This window comes from Pinus tabuliformis, chromosome 2_2, assembly GCF_031772625.1.
Source record: "Pinus tabuliformis cultivar Carrire ecotype Pingquan chromosome 2_2, CPIR1, whole genome shotgun sequence".
In the NCBI taxonomy this organism is placed as follows: Eukaryota; Viridiplantae; Streptophyta; class Pinopsida; order Pinales; family Pinaceae; genus Pinus; species Pinus tabuliformis.
The window spans coordinates 48,489,733-48,516,504 of record NC_142300.1 but is presented as its reverse complement, the minus strand read 5'-3'; the positions used below and the strand labels follow the sequence as shown (position 1 = coordinate 48,516,504).

General features: G+C 41.0%; 2 protein-coding genes across 2 annotated transcripts in view; both read right to left on the bottom strand.

Annotated features, from left to right (window-relative positions):
• The window catches only part of LOC149191419 (glutathione reductase, chloroplastic-like), a 48,735-nt gene extending 44,769 nt beyond the window's left edge, over positions 1-3,966 (bottom strand). The window contains exons 1-4 of the mRNA XM_089404253.1: positions 3,834-3,966; positions 3,528-3,704; positions 3,339-3,392; positions 3,081-3,229 (exon numbers count right to left, since the gene is read on the bottom strand). Of these exons, the coding sequence (XP_089260379.1) occupies positions 3,081-3,229; positions 3,339-3,392; positions 3,528-3,680 (356 nt within the window). The 5' untranslated portion in view covers positions 3,681-3,704; positions 3,834-3,966. The remainder of the gene's footprint in view (positions 1-3,080; positions 3,230-3,338; positions 3,393-3,527; positions 3,705-3,833) is intronic.
• LOC149191418 (glutathione reductase, chloroplastic/mitochondrial-like) overlaps positions 3,819-26,772 on the bottom strand; it is a 38,486-nt gene continuing 15,532 nt past the window's right edge. The window contains exons 2-4 of the mRNA XM_089406648.1: positions 4,702-4,712; positions 4,290-4,515; positions 3,819-4,112 (exon numbers count right to left, since the gene is read on the bottom strand). Of these exons, the coding sequence (XP_089262774.1) occupies positions 3,819-4,112; positions 4,290-4,515; positions 4,702-4,712 (531 nt within the window). The remainder of the gene's footprint in view (positions 4,113-4,289; positions 4,516-4,701; positions 4,713-26,772) is intronic.

The following is a 26,772-nucleotide window of genomic DNA, read 5'->3' as shown; positions in this document are numbered from 1 at the left end:
GTATCTCTAACCTCTGTAACAGATATAGGGTTTTTCCCCGGTGTCATAGATTGCTAGCTTCACAAGCTGAGCCAGATCTATGCTCTGATACCACTGTAATATCCCAACCCAGAATATTCCTCAAACCCCAGCAAAAACTCCAACCAAATATGTGCAAATGATATAATAAACCAGAAGTGATAAAATAACAGTGGAACAACATATAATAATGTAAATCGGGAATATAAGCAGATACACAAGAAATGCAGCGAGAAATGCTAAGCCATTTTATTATACTGAGCAATAAATGAGTACAAGAGGTGATTAGACAGATGGCACCTCGACTTGCACAAGGCAAGTGAAGAAATACTCTCAGAATGACCAGAATGGCCTCTCTGCGTGGATACTGCTGTTGTGTTGTTGCTGTTGCTAGGAAACAAATGATGATTTGGGGCTGCTCCCCTCCTCGGAAAAAGTTGAAACTCTGGATTCGGGCTCTACTCAAGAAACCCAGAAAGCTTTCCTGGAATGGCCTCACACTAATCTGCGTCCCAGCTACTGGAAAACTGTCGTGCTGTTGCTGCTGCTGGAAATCGAATGAGGATTTGGGGCTGCTCCCCTCCTCAGAAAAGGCTGAAACTCTGGAATCGGACTCTACTCAAAAAACCCAGAAAAACCCAGAAAGCTTTTCTGAAATGGCCGACCCCCGAAAATCACCCCCTTGGGGTTCTGCACAGTTCCTCAAAGACGCTGATGAAACTGCTGCTAAAACGTTGATGGAACTACTGCTGAAATGCCAATGGAAATACCTTGCCCGAGCAGGCACTCGAAGTCCCCCGGGGCTAAGGGTGAGATCTCCGAACAGAGACACTCAATGCACTAAACAGTGTTGCAGACTAGCTAAACAGCCAGTGTGCTCTAAGTCGAAATGACTATCACAAATGCTCATAACCAGAATGATCCCAAATGAGGGGGTTCCTCTCTATTTTATAGCCTCTGCCTCTCACAATCCCTAGGCTCACTTTTTCCTGCGTGATCCCCTTCTTGCCATGTGTTCCTTCCCTCCTACACAGTCCCTCCATGTGTCTGCGTGGGCCCCATTTCTGCGTCCCCCTTTGGCCCCCCTGGTTCCCCTTTAAGTCACAACGTTGTGCTACCTAGGAAGTGACTTTTTATTTTAAAGTGAGTTATGTTCCCCCTTTCTCACTTTTTATTTACAAATAACTATAGAAGGCAAAAATCGAACAAAATCAAATATTCCAATTAGCCATAGCTAATTAGGAATATTACAAATACGAAACAATGAGTTTGTTAACCCTGTGAAAGAAAAGCAATGCCAAACTAGTCTAAAACATAAGACTCACAATGGCGCACACGTAGAGAATACACAAACATTTACCCTAAGAAACTCTTAACTAGGAAAACCAACCTAACTAAGAATTGCACCTCTCTATCTCATTGTATTAACTTCACCATTCATACTACATTTTCGCATTCTGCAACATCCAAAACCCTAATCCACGTTACAACTTACAACTATAATCTCTTATTCAGGATTATATTGCAATGGACTGAAACCATTATCAAAAATAATACATAACAAACCCAAAAAGAAATCCTCAGGGACCTGCCAACCCACATGCACTCCCAACTACTGGGATGGGTTGTCACCGAACCCCTATTGGGATGTGACTAAGTATACCTGCAAAGGATACAACACATATCCAACATCCCTTGGGCTTCCCCACGAGGTTTTCCTTAGGAAAAACATATTCTTTTTTAATTTACAGATTTAAGTTAGCATTTTTCTAAAACCATATCTAGGGCCTTAAATTATGCATATAAATAGTTTCACTTTTATGATTTTTTAGCCAACCTCGACTTCTCTTAACCTAGCTTTGGAGGTTAATCTTATTTATAACATTTATCAAGTCATTTTTTCCTCGGAATTTTTTCTTTCTTGATGGAAAACCACACTCGTTTGATCTGAAACACTCATCTAAATAAAATGGATGCAGTTTACCTGAAAAAAATCTTCATATAATGAATCCAAAAGCCAATGTTAGAGAATTACAACTAATGATTGTTTTTGTTGTCTTCATCAGATTTGAAGGGGGCTGCATATCATTTCATTTTCATCCCTGCCCTTTGCTCAAGTAGACTAAGAAAATCACCGAAGTAAGATAGGTATACTAACATAGCTTATTTTCCAGCAGTTCACTTGCTTTGTTAATTATATATTTGATTTACTTCACTGCTGTTATAAACCTAATGAACACACTAGAATTAACCACCTACAGCCCTACTTTCATTAATAAATATTAACGCACTGATCTACCAAGTGGCCAACCTTCTCCCTTACTTTGTTGCCCTGGTTTCCCACAAAACAGCACACTGACTTCAACCTACTGAAACTAGTCTTCCTAGCTCAGCTAGACCTGTTTGGTAGTCCGTTGGACCTTCCTTCTAGCCTTAGATCCTTCCTTCCTTGCATACAGTCCTTGGCTTATTCGTTCAAGAGCAGTCATAATGCTTCTCCCTTTCAAGGATTTTATCTTATTTCTTCCTTGGGATATTATTGAAATTGAATAGGGTCCTTGGCCTATTTGGTTGAAGAGTGATTGTATCTTATTTTTTCCTTGGGATATTATTGCATCCTACAGCTTTCATAGACCGGATCAAAACCTATGGCAAAAAACGAACAGTAATTCCATGCACCTTGCTGAAAAGGCTACTTATGCCATGCAGTTAATAGTGACTAAATCCAACCATTTTTTATGATCATATGGGATCATGGTCTTCAATGTTCATCATCTTTATTATCATTTTGGACCATTTCAAATTGTTATAATCCCAATTACACTGGTAAATAATATCAACAGATTGAAATCCATTTGCCAAGTAAGAAACCATTTGGATCACTGCAATTATCTTTCGGAAAGGGCTCCAAAACAAGACACTGAAACATACCAGTGCTACAATGCTTGAAGCAATTTGTTTAATACGTGTAACTATTACATACATGCTACAGTTATCCAATCATAAACTGTTTGTGTATCCATATAAATAGAGAATTCAATTGTGCATACAACTCCACGTACCTGTAGTTAGGTTTTGTAGGTTCGTTGGCAAACACAGTTTTAGCAAATGCCCCTCCTTCCATTATAGCAACTGGAGTCAAATTTACCCTGTTAGTGACATCCCCAACAGCCCAGATTGATTCAACAGATGCCCTTGAGTAATCATCTACCTGTATCAATGACACATTGTAGTCAAGGCACTAATTCACATTCAGTTCCAAGAATCAAAATGTCCATAACCTTGTAGCTGAACATGCATAGAAGTCACTACGTATATACCTCAATGGCACCATTCTTGTTCATTTTTACTCCAATCTCCTCTAAACCCAAATTCTAGCACACAAATATATTCAGTTCCAATAAATATTAATAAATAGGTGGTACATCCTTATAGCAACAAAACAAAATAATAGAAAACAAATTCTGACCATGAAGATCTTGGTAAGTTACCAAGATATATAGCCATACCTTAGTGTTTGGTACTCGACCAGTAGCAAACATGACATGAGAAAAACCAGCATTGACTCCTTTGGCAGTCCTCAATGTAAGTGATCCATCTGGTGCTTTTTCTATAGCTTCTGGGGCCTCTTCAACATGAAATTCGATCCCTCTCAAGGCCATTTGTTCTGCTACAAAATCTCTAACCTATGAAACACCTATGTTCAATCAGAATATTTTTTTATAAATGCTTATTGGACAAGAAGTTATAAGGTTAACAAAATTTACGAAGTCTTCAGATAAACAGAAGCAAACTAGAAGTCAAATTGTACTTACTTCCTCATCGAAGCCTCTTAAAACCTTTTTCTGGCGGATGAATACATGAACATCACTGTTTAATCCATTGAAGATACTTGCAAATTCCAGAGCAATGTAACCACCTCCAATTATAGCGATTTTGTCTGGTCGTGAAGGTAAATCTAGAGCACTGTCAGAATTGATTGCAAATTCTTTTCCAGGAATGTTAGGAATAGATGGGCGTCCACCAACAGAAACAAGTATATGCTTTGCAGAGTACAATTTCCCATCAACTTCCACTGTATGTGGATCAACAATCTGGCAACATAACAAATTGCAATTATTGGATCAGAAACTACTTTATGCATCCAAGAAAAAATGGAAGAAAATTATACATAACAAAGGTATAGCATCAAACACTGTAAATGAATTTTTGGTGTTTTTTCTGTAAATTTCTGACTGACATGTCCCAAGCAACAGAGCCTTGCACTCTACCTTTCCGCGACCTTCTATTAGAGTTACACCAGCATTGTTCAAAACATTTTTGTACACTCCAGTCAACCGTCTTATCTCTGCATTTTTATTAGATATCAGAGTGGCCCAGTCATGCTTGGGCTCACATTCATAAGACCAGCCAAACCCTCCACTCTCTTCAAATTCATGAGAAAACTTGGATGCATAAACAAGTAACTTTTTGGGGACACAACCACGAAGTACACACCTACACAGAGAAAAGTTTAGGTGATTACTTCTAAAGGTGAGAAAAACATCTCATAAATCCTCATACATGTTCAAACCAAATAACATTGCCTGAAGGCCCATGTTGAAATATGACAGAAAATGCTTCAACAAACAAAAGTGGTACAAACGAACAAAAAGCAAAGTGAATACCAACAAAATGACTAACCTTCCAACCAACTGCATCAAGAGCATTCTCAGAAAGTTTGTTAAACAATTATATCTAAACTCCAAAGTATGGAAAATATACATCAAGTATGAAAAGTATAAAAGCACACAAAATAAACATAAAATAAAATAATTATTAAAAAAGTAACTGAATAAAAACATGAATGCCAAGTCTGGAATCTGAACCCTCCTCATGAAAAATAAGGGCATGGAAAGTTTTATGTTAAGGACGGATATGATCAATCAAAAGGGTGCAAATATCACATAAAGCTCATTCATGAAATAACAAATGAATAGTATCACTTAAACATTAGCTTGAAAAATACCCTATTAGTATCAAATTATTAATGCAATCCAGCAAAGGCAAAGAAAAGACCAACAAAATGAGTAGCTTTCCAAATGACTGATTCCAGATTACAGTCTCAATGTACATTAAAAATTCACGTCCATGGGCATGAAAGGATGGCAAAGACGTGGCAATATTGAGAGATACAAAAAGTACAAAGAAAACATCAAATATACATACAAGAAACAAGAATGAAATCTGAAACATCTTCATTAAAAGATAAAAAAGAAAGTGGAAACTGCGGTTAAAATTTACAATGATCACAAAAAACATTGACAAAATTTAAAACTACCAATAGTAAGTTTTGACTTGCATGCTAAGTCCTTGCAGTCAAAGTTCTAACTCAGATTACCGATTTTTTTCTTCCATTCTTTCAGAGCACTAATACACTATATTAATGAGGCCAACAAAAACTATTAAAACATAATTTTTCTTTGAAAAAACCAAGAGTATCTTCTGACTATAGTATCCTCTAAGAGCTGTCTATTTTCATATATTTGAGAGAGAATGACCCATTCAAGCAGGTCATGAATAAAATTCAAGAGACTGCTATGCTAAAGCAAATTTCACTAAGAGTAGCATTCACAAGCCACTGGTTAATATTTAGTAATAGTGGCCCATTTTGGAGCTTGTCTTTTTAGAACATTTCAACTAAAAGTTACCGAAACAATTAACTTATCAAATCTTAATGTTAAATTCATTTGTAATATGAGTTTACACAAGGCAGAAACTAGGAAGATGAAGAATGGGTATCCAGAACTAAGAAGCTGCCACAAATTTACAAGAAATAGCAGGTCGGGAGTGGCAAAAATATACAGTTAAAAAAATGAATTAAGGGAAAATGGGGGAAGATTTTAAAGAAACATAGGATCTTTACCTACAAACTTGAGATGCAAGGTAAAACTTGTTGCCTAGAGGAACCTTAAAGCCTATGATAAATCAAAACCTTGAAATAGATGCATACTCTAGTTCCAACCATACAACAAGTGTGGTCAGGCAAAATTGTATTCTAAGCTTCACACAAATGATGAGAAAACTAGAAGAGTTTCGAATCTCAATCTAGACAACCTAGGAATAGGTTGTTAAAGACTTATTTCCACAACATCAACATGTTATAGCAAACTGAAGTCCATGGGTTATTGGTCATGACTAAAATTCAAGAGACTGCTACGCTAAAGCAAATTGCACTAAGAGCAGTGTTAGTTTTTGTAGCATCGGGTGGTGTTCTAGTCTCAACAATTGTCAAAGAGGCTAAGAAACACTAGGACTCCAGAACCCAAAAAATTTAATAAAATCCACCTAGAAATGCCTTAATTAAGTTGATTAATTAGTAATTAAATTTTTGCTAAATCTAACTTTGGGAAAATGATTAATTAACAGCAATTAACTAAGGAAGGTGAGATTTCTCTAGAAACTCACACAGATCGACTAGGAAATCATCTAAGCCATTGATTAAGTTTTAATCTTGGTCGTTGGAGTCCCAACTGGAGATTATGAGAAGGTGATGCGTAGATGGAGGAACACACTTGAGATCGATTTCCTTGGGCAGTTCGACTTTCCAGAGAGCAACAGCGTTATGTTAGAAGAGTTCGAGCCAGAGAGGGGACACAGAGAGAGTGAGCCCGAAGGAAGTTTTCCAATTCTGAAGGGTCAAAAAAAGGAGGCCGAAAATATTCTCCAGGAGGCTACGCAGAGCCTCAAGTGAGAAGTTCGATTCAGCTGAAGGGGAGGACATCTTTGGTTCCATAGGTCGGGAAGATTTTCCGGACAGTCGGAGAAGAGTTTTCCTAGTTAGCAGCAAGCAGTACGGCTACATTGATAGCTGATTCAAGGAGACCAATTTGGACGGCTAGCTTTTCAAAGGTCAGAAAATGTCAGGATTGCACGGAGAGAGGGTAAAATCCCTCAGTGTACTTTTGCTAGTATTTCTCTACGGTAGATTTGCCAGTTTGGTGACATTTATTGTACTCAGAATTTTCTCACTGCTGCTTAGTAATAAAAACCCTCTGTTGTTGCCCCGGTTTTCCCACATCAGGTTTTTCCGAGGACTTTTGTCCAAAAACAATAGTGTTATATTTTTTGTGTGTGCGCTTTCCCACATCAGGGCTTTCCGAGGACTTTTGTCCAAAAACAAGTGTTATATTTTTTGTGTGTGCGCCAGTATTTTCTCAGTTTCCAGTTTATCTTCCGCGGTATTTATTTTGGTGAAAATTGTAGTTGTGAATTATTCGTTGTTTGTCATAGCAAATAAACTGCTAATTAATTTACAATTAGAAGAATAATTTCCAGTTGTTGCAATAGTTGAAATTTTCACATGGTATCAGAACGAATTTGATCAAACAGGAAGCTCAGAAGCAAAAGGAAGAAATTGTCCAGATTCAGAGGGAGTCTAGCAGTTTGATTTCCATATTTGCATAGAGGCTGGCTTCGCAGTTCGAACCGCTAGGCAAAGGGTTCGATTTTGCCAATGCAGGAGGCAAGAGAAATTCGCAGAGCCCAATAGTAGTTCCAGCAGGGAGTAGTAAAGTCGGGAAGTAATTCTAGTAGAGCAGATCAGTATTTTTGCTGAGCTTCCTTGTTTGGGCGCAAAAAGGTTTTGCAGTAGTTTTGCTAGAGCAGAATCAACATTGTTTGGAAGAGAAGTGTCCAGGGAATTTCTCTCAGAGGGTTTCTAATTTAGAAATCCAAATTTCCAGTTGTAGCCGGCAGTAGTTGCAAGTATATTTTCTCACTCAAAAAGGGACTGTGAATAGCAGAATCAATAGTCGAGCAGGAGAAAGAGAGAGATTTCCATTCCAATTTCAGAGATGGCCATAGTTGGGCTTAAAGATCAAGATAGGTTGGAGGGATCTTCTAACTATGTCATCTAGAAGGCCAGGATGTCCTTTTTCTTAGATGAGCATGGCCTAAAAACATTTGCAAACAGCGTTGTGGTAGTATCGATTGACACAAATCAACTGAAAGAGTAAAGGAAAGAAATGGTGAAGGCGAGGCGGATGATCCTATGGAGTCCGGGACCATATAGTCTCACATATATCTGGCACGAACACCGCCGAAGAAATGTGGGATGCTCTCGCACAGCTATACCAGAATCCTTTTGAGCAATGGAAGATGATCTAGAAAGAGAAGCTAAGAAACATCAGCATGTATAAGGGTGAAGGCATTGATCCCTTCCTCAATAAAATTCAGGAAATCCAAGATCAACTTGCAACCGTGGGAGAGGTGCCTCAAGACACAGCTTGTCCATTTGGCACTGAACAGTGTCTCAGAGAATTGGGAGATCTCCATCCAAGGCATCTTGGGACGAGATAATCTACCTAGGTGAGATAGGATGTCATCAGGCCTACTACAGCAAGAGATGAGACAAGCACTAGTGAATACCTCCATCAACGGAAGCAGTTGTAAGGGATGGAAGAGTGAGGAGGAGGAAGATAATGTGGCCCTTGCATCAAAGGGTCCCAGTCAGGGACTGTGTACACAAGGGGAGCAAAAAAAAAGGACCTATCTAAGGTCAAGTGCTTCAAGTGTGGCGAGTTTGGCCACTACAGTACTCAGTGTCCTCAAAGGAAGAAGGACAAGTAGGAGAAGCAAGACCAGGTGGCAACATCAGTAGAGATAGACAAATTGTCCTCCAGGTTCGAGGAAGACATTGCCATGTTTACAATGATACCTCCGGGGGAGAGCTAAGGCAATATGAAGCTTTAGTCCCAGAGTTGCGCAAATTTGGGCAAGGTCTCTTGAGGAATGCATCGGATGGTGTTTCATCATGGATCATTACCTTGCTACAGGGGGGCCACAGTGTTCAGTAGCAGGAGGATCAATATCAGTCATGCAGTCAAATTCCGAAGTGACAATTGCAGACTAGTAGCAGTCAGATGTTGAGGAGCGCAGAGCAGTGTTGACAGCTACGCAGGAGGCTCGGTAGCAAAGTAAATTCCTCAATAGGCAATGCAAAGGCCAGTAGTAGTCAGATGCTCAGGAGACAATTGCAACACAGAGACAAATGATTCAGTATTTTGGATACATCTCAGTTGTAGTAGCAGCAACAACAGTTGAGAGGGAGTTGCAGTGCAGATGCAGAGTTGGCAACAGTATAACAGTGTCAGCAACAACACAAATGCAGCATCAGAGTTGTGCAATGGTTGGTGGGCAGTGGCAGGCAATCACAGTTGCCAGACATCAACAGCGTGTATGGAGGATGATGCAAAGACAGGGTGTTGTAGCAGTACGACACTAGAACACCTTCCTCACTAAGAGGGAGTGTTAGTTTTTGTAGCATCTGATGGTGTTCTAGTCTCAACAGTGGTCAAAGAGGCTAAGAAACAATAGGACTCTAGAACCCATAAAAGGTTTCAAGAAAATCCACCTAGAAATGTCTTAATTAAGTTAATTAATCAATATTTAGATTTTTCCTAAGTCTAACTTAGGGAAAATGATTAATTCACAACAATTTATTGAGGAAGGTGAGATTTCTCAAAAACTCACCCGGATTGAATAGGAAATGATCTCAACCATTTAATCTTGGCCGTTGGAGTCCCAATTGGAGATTATAAGAAGAAGTCGATGGGTAGATGGAGGAACACACTTGAGATCGATTTCCTTGGGCAATTTGACTTTCCAAAGAGTAGCAGCATTCTACCAGAAGAGTTCGAGTCATAGAGGGGGATGCAGACACAGTGAGTCCAGAGGAACTTTGCCAGTTTCGGAGGGTCAGAAAGAGGAGGCCGAAAATATTCTCCAAGAGGCTACGCAGAGGCAGCACAAAGCCTCAAGTAAGTTCGATTCAGCTGAAGCGAAGGGCGTCTTCAGTTCCAGATGCTGGGAAGATTTTCCAAAAGGCTGGAGAAGCATTTTCCCAGTCAGTAGCAAGCAGGACGTGTTGAAAATGGCAACAAGAAATGCTAAAAATAGAAGTGCTAAAATAGCACTGCTATAAATAGCATCTCAGATACCAGTGTTGGATATAGCAACAAGGAATGAAAAATGGAAGTGCTAAAAATAGCATTGCTATAAATAGCATTTCAGGATGGATTCCAGTTTTAGTTAGTCCCTGAACTAAAATTGAGAAGTAAAAGTCAAATTTGATCTTAGCAGTTATTTGTAAAATAATTAATTAATTCATATTGAGTTAATTAGTTGTAGAAAATCAAACATGAAGTCTATGTGGGGACATGCAACAGTTTCTCCATTAATTAAGGAATTTATCCATCAGTTAAAGAGATAAGGATGAGTTGTAATTAGTTAGCTCAGTTAACTGAGTTAAGTCCAATAAGATTAGTTCAAACAGTTTGTTGAATTAATTGTGAGTTCAGTTAGTTAATGCTTGCATGCATGTAATTGCTGCTCTCCAGATAACTGAATATTCTCTCATAAATAACTCATGCATGTCAATTCAGTCAAAGACCCAGTTGAGATCAAAGGAAGGGACAGTGTGCTATCAGTTGGAGGATTTTTCCTATATAGGAAACTCATCCATACAGAAGGAATTATCTCCTTTAGGATTGCGCAATTAAATCAGAGGTTAGTGAGTGTGTGAAGAGGCCAATTCACATAGGTGGTAGCACTAGACCCCAAGGAAAACTGCGCAAGGAAATAGGAGGCTTGGAGGGTAGAGGAGAAGGTTTGTGAGAAGCCTTTGGCTGTCTATGAGCAGCAGAGGAATTGTACTGAGAGCTAGATAGCTTGTGAGCTAAAGCTTTGTGTAATCCGGACATATTTCCACTTGTATGATAATACAGAGATCGGGGTTTTTAGCTGAGGCTTTCCCCAGAGTATTCTTCTGTATTCATGTGTGATTGATTTCTCATTCTCAGTTATATGTGTTCTATTTGATCTTTCTCATATTCAATTAAGCTTCTGCACAGTTTGTTGTAGAAGTAGATCTTGTATTTTGCTTTAGTATATTCAATAATTTGTTGACTTACAGTGGGAATTTCTACATGGTATCAGAGCAAGGTTTTGTAGAAAAAGTTCTACATGGTATCAGAGCAAAGGTGATCAAAGGAGAAGAATAGTATACAAGAAGGAAGAAGTTCGAAATTTGATGTTCCTGAATATAGAAGTCGAGTTCTTATCACATTTCAATTTCACCAATGGCGTTCAACGATTTAAGACTCGAATATGCTCTTGATGGCAGTTCGAATTATATAGTCTAGAAGGATCGCGTGGAAGCAGTATTAGAGGATAACGGTCTAAAGGACTTCATTGATCAAGAAGTCCCCAAGCCGACTAATGCTACTGAATTGGCGAAATGGAAGAAATGTGTGGCTAGAGCTAGGAGAATCCCTCTGGAGGGAATTCGAGACCACATTGTCTTGAGTCTCCATGGGAAGGAGACACTGTTTTCAATGTAGAAAACATTGAAGGATCTATATCATAACAGTAGCGATCAGAGGAAGCTGGCGCTAAAAGACAAGCTTCAGAAAATCAAGTGTGAAAAGGGCGACACGATCTCTACGTATCTAAACAAGCTCACCACCTGCAAGGGTGAGCTTGGAAGTGTAGGAATCACGGTAGCTGATGATGACATGGTGAGTCTTGCTCTCCTGGGTCTTCCTAAGAGCTGGCATAGCTACCAAGACTCGGTAAACGGAAGAGAGAAACTGCTAGATTGGGAACGACTTTGGTCGGATCTGATGCAGGAGGAGATACGGAGAAGCACCAGAGATGGATCTTCATCCAAGGAAGATGAAGAAATTGCGCCTTCGCGAGTAAGGCAAAGAAAGGGAAGGAGAAGGATTCTCATCCCAAATCCAGTTCTTTCCATGGTGGGAAGAAGTTTGACAAATCGAAAGTGCGATGCTTTCGTTGTCATGAAGTGGGCCATTTTGCTACAAATTGTCCACTGAGGAAATCCAAGAAGGGATCTGTGGAAGGATCAGAAGGTGAGGCACTGGCCTCACAGTTCGAGTTGGATTTCACACTTTTCGCATGCATGGTTTCATCCATGGTGGGAAGTGGTTGGTTTCTTGACAATGGAGCTTCTTTCCACATGACAGGCATCAAGAGTTTGTTCAGTACCTTGGAGGAGAAAGATCTCCAGATACTCAGAGCGACGGGTAATGATGAAAAATATGGTGTCTCAGGTGTAGGCACAATTTCTTTTCAGAGGGAGCATGGAGCTCGCATTACCTTGACCCTAAGTTGCAGGAAACGCAGGGGGAGGGTCCGTTTCCGTACGGAAACGAAACGGAAACGAGTTTCCCCGTACCGTACGGCGTGGAAACGAGTTTCCGTCCGTACGGGCGCGTTTCCCGAAATGGAAACGCGCCCGTACGGACGGAAACTCGTTTCCACGCCGTACGGGCCCCGTTTCCCACAAAAAAATACTTGTTTTTTAAATTTTTTTTTTTCCTAATTAGTTTTTAATTTATTTTAGGGTTTCTAATCACTTCTAGAAACCATTTCTAAAGTTATAAAAGAGCAGTGCCTCTCATTCTCTCATCACACTATTCAGCAAGGAGTTTCTCTTGGAGATTGGCAGTTGTTTCAGTAGCTGGTGTTTTGAGCATTGAGCAAAGTAGATTTCAGCAGCGGGAGAAAGAGATTTCAGCAGCAAGAGAAGGAGATTTCAGCAAGAGATTTCTGTAGCAGCAGATTTGGCTCAGCTACAGCCATATTTCTCTTCTCTTTTCTGGCATTTCCGGGTAGTTTCAACCACAGAAAATTAATTTGGGTAAGCCACATTCATTTTGTTAGTTTTTTCTTACTATTTCTTCAAATTTTCTAGGGTTTATGCAGCTAAATTGCTGAAAAACGTTTTTTATTTATAGATTTGTTTTTTAAATTTATTTTTGCAGCAGATTTGGCTCAGCTACAGCCATATTTCTCCTCTTTTCTGGCATTTTAGGGTAGATTCAGCCACAGATAATTAATTTGGGTAAGCCACATTTATTTCTTAGTTTTTTTCTTACTATTTCTTTAATTTTTCTAGGGTTTATACAGCCAAAAATATGAAAAACGTTTTTATAAATTTATTATTTACAGATTTGTTTTTTTAATTTATTTTTGCAGCAATGGCTTCCAGCCAAAGTGCAGCTGCAACTTCAAACCCTAGGGCCAACCCAAGGGCTGAATATTATCCTCTTTGGAGGCATGTGACGAAGCTTCAAAAATGTGGAGGTGGTGGCTCATGGGAATGGCGATGCACTCTTTGCAATATTACGTACAAGGGCTCCTACCCAAGAGTGAAGGCGCATCTGTTGCATGGAGGAGGACAGGGGATTCTGGGTTGCACAAAAACAGCAGATCCGTTGGTAAGGAGGGCATATCAAAGAGAGCAAGATGAGGCGGATGGTACTAAGAGGAGGCATGATGAGCATACTCAGGCTACATCTAACATTGAGCCAAGGATTGTAGTTGAAGCAAGAAAGAGGAGAGGTGGTCACAGTCAAGAACATGAACAAGCAGCACCCAAACATACCAGAGGCTCAGGGGCATCCCAATCAGTTCAGGATAGCAGAATTGCTAGATTGGTGAATGTGCAAGCAAGAGAAGAAGCTGATTCCAGAGTTGCCAGGTGCATTTATGCATGTGGTATCCCATTCAATGTTGTTCGCTCTCCTTACTGGCAAGATATGATAAGGGCAGTTAACAAAGCTCCTCAAGGGTACAAGGGGCCCAACTATGAGAAAGTCAGAACCCAGCTTCTCAAAAATGAGAAGGAACTTGTGGAGGACGTTTTAGCTCCAATTCGTTCTTCCTGGAGTAGCTCTGGGGTTACCATAGTCTCAGATGGTTGGACAGATATGAGGCGCAGACCATTGATAAATATCATTGCCACTTCCCCCAAAGGAGCAATGTTTATCAAGGCAGAAGACTGCTCAGGAGAGGTGAAAGATGCACAGTTCATTGCTGATGTTATTATAAAAGCTATTGAACAAATAGGGGCTAACAGGGTGGTGCAAGTTATCACGGATAATGCACCAGTTTGCAAAGTTGCAGGTTTGATTATTGAGGGGAGGTATGACCACATATTTTGGACACCATGCATTGTCCATAATCTGAATCTGATCTTAGAGGAGATCGACAACAAAGTTTCCTGGATAAAGGAAGTCACAGGGGATGCAAGGGAGATTATCAAATTCATCACCAACCACCACCAGTCTCAGGCCATATTTCGAGAGTACTCCAAATTGGAGTTGTTAAAAGTTGCTGAGACAAGATATGCCTCAAACTTCGTGATGTTGCGCCGCCTTGTTGAGGTTAAGCATGCATTAGTTTCTATGGTGGTGAGTCAACTGTGGATTGAGTGGAGACAAGCAGATTCAGAGCGGGGATCTATGGTGCGTAGATTGTGCCTTGATGAGGATTGGTGGAGCAAGGTAGATTTCTTGCTAAAGTTCACAACCCCTGCATTTGAGCTTCTCTGGAGTGCTGACACTGACCAACCTTTCTTGGGAGAGGTATATGATGGCATGGATTCCATGGTTGAGAAAACTATGGAAATCATTACGCAGGAGTCTCCACAACTTCTGTTTGTTGATGATCATTTTGCTGGTTTGATCAAGAAAATCATTGTTGACAGGTGGAACAATTTCAATACACCATTGCACACTTTAGCACATGCTTTGAACCCCAAATTTTATGATGAGGAGCTTATTGCTAAAAGCAATGGGAAGAGGAAGGCACCCCATAAGGATAGAGAGGTGGCTACTGGGGTGAAAAAAGCACTAATGAGAATGTTTCCTTCTCACCTACATAGGGAGGTAAAGGAGGAATTTGCCAGTTTTGCTGCAGGAATAGATGATTATGCAGATATATCAGCTTTGGAGGAGAGAAGCACCATGAATCCAGTTAGGTGGTGGATTTGTCATGGAGCAAATGGTGTACATTTGCAAAGCCTTGCCATTCGTATTCTTTCACAAGTGGCAAGCTCTTCATCAGCAGAAAGGAATTGGAGCACTTATGGTTTTATTCATTCTGTGAAGCGCAATAGGTTGGGCTCACAGAAAGCAGAGGATCTTGTTTATGTGCACTCCAACCTTCGCCTTGCATCTCGTAGGGGTCCAGAATACAACAGTGGTCCTTCTAAAGAATGGGATGTGGATGCAGAAAATCCTGATTTGGATCTCTCTCTTGCTGCCCTGAATATTGAGGAGGATTCTGGAAGTGGAATTGGTGCATCATCTTCTTCAGCACCACCATCCACTGTTGAGCATTCTGCTGCTTCTATTTTTGATGAGGATTGTTATGATGAGGATTAGTCTTTTGTGACTTGTCTCTATAGTTCTTGCAGCCTTATAGTCTTTATTGTACTTGCAGCCTCATATACTAATATAAATAAAGGCTGATTTTGGATTTTCCAGTTCCTATATTTTTATTTTCATTATGTGATGACTCATGAGTAAATGTGATCATTGTGATGTAAATTTAATCTTAATGTTAAAATGTTTAAGTAAATGTATCATTAATGCTTTACGATTGCACATATATATATTAATAATTTTTAAATGTTTTAAATATATATATATATTATTATATTATTATATTATTATATATATATATATATATATATATATTATTATATTATTATATATATATATTATTATATTATTATATATATTCGCGTTTCCCCGTTTCCAAAATTTGGGGAGGTCGCGTTTCGTTTCGCTTCCACGTTTCGTTTCGCTTCCCCGTTTCCCCGTTTCGTGCAACTTAGCCTTGACCCATGTCAAGTATGTACCAGGACTGAGGAAAAATTTGGTGTCGATCGCCATGCTGGAAGACGAGGGCTATGATGTAGTCTTCAGTAAGGGAAAGGTTTTCCTTTGACATATCACCACGAGACAGGTGGAGCAGATTGGTTCACGAGTAAAGAACCTGTATGCTCTTGAGGTTCAAGATGCATGCAAAGCCTTGAGGAGCAAGGCAATTGTTGGAAACTTGGTGGTTGAGAGGGAGAGTACACTACCTCTCAACATGCAGCGCCAGAAGAAGTCTCAGACAATTGTGGAGAAGCCACATTTGGTGAAGCAGCTTCAGGAGATTGTGGAGCAGCCACAACTAGAGAAGCTAAAAGGAGATCGAGTGGAGGCATCCATTCATCCAGAGACCTCCAGTAGGGGGAAATTTCGAGCCAAGTGGGCAGAGTGATCACATGCATCCATACCTCCAGGTCGGAGATGGGGCGATGTGGAGTGACAGTCCCAAGAAGGCTAGAATAGGGGCAGGATCATTGAGGTACCCAACCTCTTTGATTTGACCTTGGTACAGGAGCCCCGACGAGTAGCAGGACTCGCTGAGTGGGTAGAGACAGATGCGAATGGAGCGGCAAAGAGAGCTACAGCAGTGTTGTGAAAATCGCGATAATATCGCGATAAATTGAAATAATCGCGATTTTTTCGCTGTCCCAATAAAATCGCGATAACTATACGAAATAATCGCCGGAAATTTTTTTTGCCGATTTCTATTGAATTTATCGCAATAAATTCGAATTTATCGCGATAACAATCGAAATTATCGTGGGGGTCTCCGGCAACGAGGTTTTATAATGTTTTTTTTTGTTTTTTAAGGGATGTTAAAAGTTTGAAATGCAATTTTTTGAAAGAAACAAATAATTTTTGAGTGGGGCAACTTAATGATCAAGTCTAGGCCCTAGTATTGATATGTTATTCATGGTAATGTTAAATTCTTAAAGTAAAAGTGACATTCTCCTTAATCTTCATTTTCATCCTTTTACTTAAATTTTTAACATTACCATGAAATGACTCAGGATGTTTGAGAGTGGTTCCAGCCTCATTGGATTTCATATGGAGAAAGTAGAATTTTAGATTTCATTCAAAATCCAACAGACTCATCAGTTTTTCAGGATTTCAGGATTGGGAGATTGTAATGTTTCCAGGTGACACCACCTGCCCAGGCTACCCCTGCCACCAGTAGAGTACATGGTCTACCTCCTATAGCTCCTACTTCTAGTTCTTCAGCTTCTAAAACATAGCAGACTCCACTGCCAACTCCACCAGCACCATCATCTACATCTAGGGGGAAAGGGAAAGCTGTGGCATTTTCTCGCAAGAGGGACAGAGGAAATCAATAGGACTAGACTTTAGTTATTTTCTTCATTTTATTGTATATGACATTATGACATGATGAGATACATTATTATATTTTTTGTTGATATTTTGAAGCTGAGTTGGGACTCAGGAGTCAGGACTTACTATTCAGGACATGATTCAATGTTATGTGTGATTTTAGCACTAGAAATGATATTAAACATCTTATATATTAGTTCTTTTATCATATTTATGTGTCAATGTATTTATTTTATGTTGTAGATGGTTTAGATATTAAAAAAATTGAAAAAAATGAAAAAGAATGAATATTTTTGTACCAAACGATTATTTCCCGATTATTTCCCAATAATTCCGATTTTTTTCTCACGCCGATATTATCCCGATAACGATTAATGGTGCATTGAGCTACAGTGCAGGAGTCCCAAGATTGTGCAGAGCTAGCAAGTTGTAGCAATGCGAGAGGCACAAGAGTGTTGCACCAATGCAGGATGGCACAGAGAGGTGTGCAACGATGCGAGATGCATGGAGTGTTGTAGCAACTCAAAGGTCAAAGAGGGAGCACTTGTCAGTGGCAGATGGAGCTTCAGCATCAGAGGATGTTTCTAGCCCAACAGGAAGGTCAATTGGGAGTTTTTTTTTGTTTCTAGAGTTGCTGGAGTAACAACACTTGGAAGAAGTGTTGCATGCAGAACATTCCAAAGGTTCAGGATCGGGTTCGAGTTGAATGCCTTTCTTGTTGAGAGGGAGTGTTGAAAATGGCAACAAGAAATGCTAAAAATAGAAATGCAACAAGAAATAATTAATTAATTCATCTTGAATTAATTAGTTGTAGAAAATCAAACATGAAGTCTGTGTGGGGACATGCAATAGTTTCTCCATTGATTGAGGTATTTATCCCTCAGTTAAAGAGATAAGGATGAGTTGTAATATTGAGTTATAATTAGTTAGCTCAATTAACTGAGTTAAGTCCAATTAGATTAGTTCAAACAGTTTGTTGAATTAATTGTGAGTTCAGTTAGTTAATGCTTGCATGCATGTAACTGCTGCTCTCCAGATAACTAAATATTCTCTCATAAATAACTCATGCATGTCAGTTCAGTCACAGACCCAGTTGAGATCAGAGGAAGGGACAATGTGCTATCAGTTGGAGGATTTTTCCTATATAGGAAACTCATCCATGCAGAAGGAATTATCTCCTTCGGGATTGCGCAGTTGGATCAAAGGTTAGTGAGTGTGTGAAGAGGCCAATTCACATAGGTGGCAACACTGGACCCCAAGGAAAATTGCGAAAGGAATAGGAGGCTTGGAGGGCAGAGGAGAAGGTTTTTGAGAAGCCTTTGACTGTCTATGAGCAGCAGAGGGATTGTACTGAGAGCAGGATATCTTGTGAGCTAAAGCTTTGTGTAATCCAGACATATTTCCACTTATATGATAATACGGAGATCAGAGTTTTTAGCTGAGGTTTTCCCCAGAGTATTCCTCTGTGTTCATGTGTGATTGATTTCTCATTCTTAGTTATATGTGTCCTATTTGATCTTGCTCATATTCGATTAAGCTTAGGCATAATTTGTTGTAGAAGTAGATCTTGTATTTTTCGTTAGTATATTGCATAATATGTTGATCTACAGTGGGAATTTCTACAGGACGGCTAGATTTGCAGCTGATTCAGGCAAAAGCATTTGGCAAGCAGTGCAGGGGTGATGCAAAGCTTGCACAGACCAGTTTGGATGGCTAGCTTTTCAAAGGTCAGACAATGTCGGGATTGCTCGGAGAGAGGGTAAAATCCCTCAATGTATTTTTTCCAGTAATTCTCGTGTAGATTTGCCAGTTTGGCGACATTTATTGTACTCAAAATTTTCTCACAGCTGCTTAAAAATAAAAACCCTCCCCTATTGCACCGGTTTTCCAGCATCGGGTTTTTTGGGGAATTTTTGTTCAAAAACAACAGTGTTATATTTTTTGTGCGCCAATATTTTCGCAGTTTCCAATTTATCTTCCGCTGTATTTATTTTGGTGAAAATTGTAGTTTTGAATTATTCGTTGTTTGTCATAGCAAATAAACTGCTAATTAATTTACAGTTAGAAGAATAATTTCCAATTGCTACAATAGTTGAAATTTTCACAAGCAGCATCCACATGTTGGTTAATATTTAGTAATACTGGACCATTTCAGAGCTTGTTATTTTTAGAATATTTTAAGTGGTGGTTAGCCAACAATTAATAACTCATTAGAACTGAAGACAAGAACTAGGAAAAACACAAGCATGGGTGTCCAGAACAACGAGAAGCTTCTATAATTCTACAAGAAATGGCAAATTGGAAGCAGCAAGAATATAGTGCAAAAAAAACCAAAAGTAGGGAAAATTAGGGGAACATTTGAAAGAATAAAAAAAGCATAGGATCTTTGCCTAGAGACTTGAAATGAAGGGTAAAATCTGTTAATCTATTTGTGTTAAAATTGGCAACTAGGGCCAAACTCCATGTGGATCACCTTAGTTATGGCAGCTGATATTTTTCTTGGATTTCTCTCATCGAGAGGTGTAGGATTAATCTAACGATCATCCGATTCCGACAAGTATTCATGGAGATATGAATTTATTTGTATTCTTGACAATTTGTCAAGGTCGGCTAGCAAGCAAAAAAGTGTTTTACACCCCCAACTTATCCTCAACGTGGCATATACAAGGAGGAGACCTTGTGGCATTATACCATTCATCTCATCATCTCATTCTTCTCTCTCCTAGCTTGAATGGGTACGAGTAGGAGCAGGTCCCTCACACGTCTGAAGAAGGAAGCAGATCTGTTTTGGCAGCGTTGACTTGGGTTGACCGAGGTGCAGGAGGACTGTTTCAACAGTGTTGACCAGCGTGAGGGTATCTTTGACTGCGGATTAGTGGGGGGAGCCTCTTCTAAGCAAGCCGCAGTTCTAGACAGCAAACATTGACCTCTGTTTGACCAGCCATTGACTAGCGTTCACTGTTAAGAGTTGACACAGACTTACACTTGCGTTGACTGTTGTTTGACCATCATTTCAGAACTGTTTTGGGCTGCCTGTACTTGTTATTGGAGGCCGAGTTGACTGAGGTTGACTTGAGGTCAATTCTGACCTGTTTGACCAGCTTTGACTTTGTTGGTTAGGGTTTTGTTGTTGTTGTCATAAAATTACAGATTTGTGTAATTGTACTATCTCTCTCTCTCTGTTGAATTATTGAAGAATATAAGAAGAATTGATCAAGGGTTTCCCCGCATTGGGGTTTGTCCCTGGCTGGTGCCACATCTTGTGTCTCTTGTCTTGGCTTGTCTTCTACTATTTACATTTATGTTCTATCTGCATTTTACTATCATGCTAATGTGATTGCTATTCTAGAAATTGATATTGGGCTAATAAGAAAATTTGAAGTAAATTGCTCTTAAGCATAGAACATACCATAATTTAACATGGTATCAGAGCTGAGGTTAAGACAAAACCCAAGCAAGAGTGAAAGAGCAATCATCGAAGACAGTTGGAAAGGTCAAAAGGCTTCACGGGTTCCTCATCCCACTTCCCAATCAATGACAAGCTTCGTGAGAAGTCTGACTATCACGGATGGAAGATGTCTCTTGATCTAACATTGGAAGAGCAAGAAGTGTTGGACTATGTGGGGTAAAATTCTGGAGCCTCCATCAAATGCACCGGCTGCTACAAAGAAAAGTACACTAAGGAGGTGTTCTGAGTTGAACACCTCCAAGGAGATCTACGACAGACTGGTAAGCTTGTTTAAAGTTAGTGATGCAAAGCAAGTTTTGTTCCTCAAAAATAAGTTGAAGGATATTAAGAAGGGCAAGGACGAGTATATTCAATCCTACTCCTTAAAGATCACTGAGATCAATAATGATCTTCTTTCGATTGGAGAAGTCATTCCTAACAGGGAACTCACTATCACTACCCTTGGAGGACTCCCATCCGAATGGTATATCTTTAGAACCACTCTTCTCAACAATGATCGAATTCCGAGATTTGAAGAATTGATGTCGAGATGCACTCAAGAAGAGACAAGGATGGTGGAGCAAGAAATGTGTTGAAGTTTCTAACTTTACTTAGTTTAGAAACCCTTCATGCACTTTTTTTGATTTATTCCTACCTACTCGTTATTATTCTTTAACAAGATATTTACGAAGTAAATACTGAAAATAAACACCAGTTCATCCTCAACATATTACAGATCAGCAACTAAAAGAAACAAGAACAAACACACCACATGACACCATTATTTTTGGAGCAATGTCCCCAGAAAAACCCAATGCGGGAAAACCAGTGCAGCTATCTGAGGGTTTTCTTATTAAGCAATATAAGATTACAATCTAGGTGACGAAACTGCCCTACCCAACAGAGAATTTCCTTAGCAGCGATACCTCACAGTTTGAGAGAAATCTCTTGGATGAAACCCCAGAAAAACCTTCCGGCAGCTCTTCAGCACAAAACTGCTCCTACAACCCCAGCGTCTGCCCAATCTGGACTGCATCAGCCCCTCTCTGTCTCACGCTGGCCCTGCGTCAGCCTTTCTAGGCCTGCGTCAGCCCCAGGAGGCCTTGCGTCAGCTCTAGTAGCCTCTGTGTCAACTGCACTAGCCCCTCTAGTGCTCTACGCAACACTTCGCTACCTCTGTGTGGCCCTGCGTGAGCCCTTGTTGGCTCTGTGTCACCCTCCTTGGCTGTTGCGCTGCTCTCCCCGCACTATCTCTGCCTTCTCTGTTTCTTTGTACTCAATGCCCCTCAGCTGCTCTCCCGATCACTTATTCTATCTCTCTTAGCAAACCCCGCTCTAGAGAATAGAATGATTGATCATCTGGTGTACTCTCCCTAATCAATGGCTAAGATTAGATCTGGTTTGATCCATGTCTTTTGGACCATTCTAACACAGATTCATATTAATATACATTAATATTTTATTTTCCCTAAGTTTAGACTTAAGGACTCCATTAAAAATATTAATTATTTTAATATCTCCTTATCTGTTTAGAATCTTCCCAAACCCTTTCTGGTTATTGGAGATCTCAGGTGCCCCAACCTCTCCACCAAATTTCGTGGCCAGAGCACATCCGATGCTACCCCAAATCAACACTCCCTCTTAGCGAGGATTGTGCTCTAGCAATACTCCTCACTGAATATTACTTTGATCATCCGGCATCGGTACCTGTGTTGATGCTAGGCCTTCCTGCCCAACATCCTCTGCACTGCTGCCTCCCGTACTGTTGCCCATGGTTCTACCACCGCCACTGCTGCATCTGTACGACAACTCCCTCTGCATCCGTGCTACTGTTGGTCCTTCCTCCCAGCATTGCATCTGCACTGCACCTCCTCTCATCATGTTGCATCGTTCTGCCCACTGCTGCACTGCAACTCAGTGATTGAGAAGTAAGTAACTGATCTCCCAACTGACCTCCCTATTGGGCTAGAAACACCCTCTGATGTTGAAGCTCCCTCTGCGCTACTGCAACAACTCCCTGCATCTCGCACCGTTGCGCACCTCGTTGTGCCTTCCTGTACTGGTGCAACACTCCTGTGCCTCTTGCACTGTTGTAGCATGCTAGCTCTGCGCTATCTTGGGACTCCTGCATTGTAGCTCTCTCTGTCGCTCCATCCGCATCCGTCTCTACCCACCCAGCCAATCCTGCTACTCCTCGTCGAGGCTTCCGTAGCAAGGTCTAATCCAAGAGGCTGGGTACCTCGAGGATCCTGCCCCTCATCGTTTGTAATCCACCTGACTACAGCAGAATGTCAGCCTACTTCCACTCAAGTGGTGTATGTGCACTCATGGCACGGTGATCGTCTGTCAAAACTTCCTTCTCTGCCCATGTTGGCGTTGCATTAGTCTCGGAAGACTCTCCCTTACTCTTCTTCCTTGGGCACTAGGTCGCATAGTGACCCATCTCCCCACAGTGGAAGCACTTGACCTTGGAGAGATATTTCTTCTTTTGTTTCTCCTACTTTCCCTTAAGATGCTAAGGCCACATCTTCCTCCTCCTACTAAACTTTCATCCCTTTTCTGCTGCTACCGGTCATTGACTGTCGTCTGATCTCTTCCTAGCGAAGAGTTGCCCACATCTCGTCCCAAGGTAGGAGAGTCCCTCTGCCCAGGATACTCTAGACAAACACTTCCCAATCTTCTGAGACAACATTCAGGGTTGTCCTCACCATAAGCTCTTGATCCGGTGTCGCTCCTATAGCAGTCAACTGGTCTCGAATCTCATTCAGTTCTCTAAGGAAGGTGTCAATCGATTGACCCTTCTTCATCTGATACAACCTCATTTGGTTCTCGAGCAGCATTCTTCTCTGAACAAAAATATGTTGGTACAGGTTCTTGAGAACCTCCCACATCTCAACTGTCGTTTCCTTCTTGGCTATATGTGGTACCATATGATCCTTGACCCCGTCAAGGATAATGCACTTGGCCCTCGCCATCGCCTCTTCGTACTTGTCATTATCATTTGGGTCGACTGGGATACCTATCGTCTTCAAGGCGAAGTTCTTGACACGATTCTTGTCTAGCACTGATAAGATTCTGGCCTTCCAGACTGCGAAGTTCGATGCTCCATCCAGTCTATCATGGAAGTGCTCTGTTCAACTCCTCTGAGTCTCTACTTCCTGTCTGGAAGTTCTCTTCTGGACTCCCTCTAAGTCCTGGTTTCCCTCCTGGAAATCTTTCTGCCGCTTGTCGAGATGCCCCCTACTCTAATCGTCTTATGCAACTGCACTGTTGATCCAGGTTCCTCAGCTAGAAACCCTCGGTAGCAACTCTTCTGGCCTTGCTCTGTCAAGTAATGTTCTGACTACAGTACCTCACCAGCTCCACTTTGCAATATCCCTGCAGCCTTCTAGACTCCAGCAACTGCCTCTCTGTGAACTGCATCAGCCCCTCTCTGCCCCATGCTGGCTCTGCGTCACCCCAGATGGGTTTGCGTCAGCCCTCTGGCCCTTTGCGTCGGCAACACTAGCCTCTCTAAGGCTCTACGCAGTTCCCGGCTTCTTCTGCGTGGCTCTGGCTAGCTCTACATCACACTTCCTTGGCTTCTATGCTGCTAGAAACAGCGTCTGTCACCTTGGGACAGCTATTTTCCGCTGCTATTGCTCCGCTCGGCTGATGTCTTTTAGTCCTCTTGTGATTTGCAATCATGCTCTGATCCCATGTTGAAGTTACTAACTTGGTTTAAAAACCCTTCATGCACTTTTTCTTATTTATTCCTACCTACTTGTTATTATTTTTTAACAAGTTATTTACAAAGTAAATACTGAAAATAATCACCAGTGCATGCTCAACATATTACAGATCAGCAACTAAAAGAAACAAGAACAAACACACCACATGACACCATTATTTTTGGAGCAATGTCCTCGAAAAAACCCAATGTGGGAAAACCGGTGCAGCTATATGAGGGTTTTCTTATTAAGCAATATCAGAGTACAATCTGGGTGCCGAAAATGGCCTACCCAACAAAGAATTTCCTTAGCAGCTATACATCATAGTTTGAGAGAAATCTCCTGGTTGAAACCCCAAAAAACCCTTCCGGCAGCTCTTTAGCACAAAACTGCTCCTACAACCCCAGCGTCTGCCCAATCTGGACTGCATCAGCCCCTCTCTATCTCACGTTGGCCCTGCGTCAGCCTTTCTAGGCCTGTATCAGCCCAGGAGGCCCTGCGTCAACTCTGGGAGCCTCTGCGTCAGCTGCGCTGGCCCCTTTGGTGCTCTACGCAGCGCTTGGCTGCCTCTGTGTGGCCTTGCGTGAGCCCTTGTTGGCTCTGTGTCACCCTCCTTAGCTGCTGCGCTGCTCTCCCAACACAATTTCTGCCTTCTATGTTTCTTTGTACTCAATGCCCCTCAGCTGCTCTCCCAATCATTGATTCTATCTCTCTTAGCAAAGCCTGCTCTAGAGAATAGAATAATTGATCATCTGGTGTACTCTCCAAGTGACCCTCAAGCGCCCTCTTATACTTTTCTCGTTGACATATCAATGGCCGTGATTAAGTCCCTAATCAACGGCTAAGATTAGATCTGGCTTGATCCATGTCTTTTGGACCATTCTAACACAGATTCATATTAATACACATTAATATTTTATTTTCCCTGAGTTTAGACTTAGGGACTCCATTAAAAATATTAATTATTTTAATATCTCCTGATCTGTTTAGAATCTGCCCCAACCTCTCCACCAGATTTCGTGGCTAGAGCACATCCGATGCTACTCCAAATCAACAAAATGCCTTCAAGTAAAGGTAACCCCACTGCTTTCTCCTCTCATGCCAAAAGGAAAAATAATTCTAGGTCTAAAGGTCATTTCAAAGGAAAGCTCGGATCAAAGGGTGGAAGGAAAGGAAGATGCTTTCTTTGCAATAAATTTGGCCAGATGTGTTCTCAAGATAAGTCATGATGTCACCTTTGACGAAGATATGGCTCTTAGCAAGGTTGACAATCTTCCTATTCTAAGGAAAGATAAAGAAGCTGACACCAGGAAGCCGGATGAAAAGGAAGATGAAACAATGCCCGATGTTGAAGAACCTATGGATCCTATTGATCCCCCTCCGCAAGAGCCTTCCTCCTCTAGGAAGAGGCCCTCATGGCTTAGGGGGACTCTTGAAGATGCCGAGAGACATATTGCACCCAGAGGGACTTTCCGTGAAAGCAAGAAGTCGACCAGGTATCAGAGATACTTGACCATTATGAGCACCATCATTCAAAACGATCCTACATCGTTTGAAGAAGTCGTGAAGCATCAACTATGGAAGGATCCTATGAATGAAGAATACGAGTTCATCATGAAGAATGATGTCTAGGATGTGGTCCCTAGACCCCAGGGAAAATCAGTTGTCACCTCGAAATGGCTTTACAAAATCAAGCATGGAGCTGATGGGAGCGTTGAAAAGTACAAGGCTCGCTTTGTTTCTCGAGGCTTCTCTCAAAAGGAAGGAGTGGCTTACGATGAGATATTTGCACCTGTTGCCCGATACACCACCATTTGCTCGATCATAGCCCTTGCTGCTTCACAAGGATGGAACCTACATCAGATGGATGTCAAGACTGTGCTCTTGCACGGTTCGATTAAAGAGGAAGTCTATGTGGAACAACCCGAGGGGTTTGAGATTCATAATCGGGAATCTCATGTATGCAGATTGAAGAAATATCTCTATGGGCTAAAGCAAGCACCCTGAGCTTGGTATGAGAGGATCGGTAGCTATTTGATGAAGTTGGGATTCACTAGGAGTGAAGTCAATCTGAACCTTTACTTTAAGGTTGAAGATGATAAGCCTCTCATACTGGTGTTGTATGTTGATGACCTCTTTCTGATTGGTGCAGACCCTCTCATTCACAAATGTAAAAGGGAGTTGGCTTCCGAATTTGAGATTAAGGACCTAGCACTGATGCACTATTTCCTAGGGTTGGAGGTCCGGCAAAAGCCAGGAGAAATTTTCTTATCTCAAGGAAGATACATGGTGAAGATATTGGAGAGATTTGGGGTGGTGGACTGCAAGCCCGTGGCTACCCTGATGGAGCTTAACTTCAAGAAGTTATTCGGTAGTGTTGTCGAACCTGTATTGGGAAATGCTTCTGAGTATCGTCAACTCATAGGAGCACTAATGTTCTTGGTGAACTCTTGTCCGAATATATGTTTTGCAGTCAATGCGTTAAGCCAATATATGGTTGAGCCTCATATCTCACATTGGATTGGTGCCAAGAATC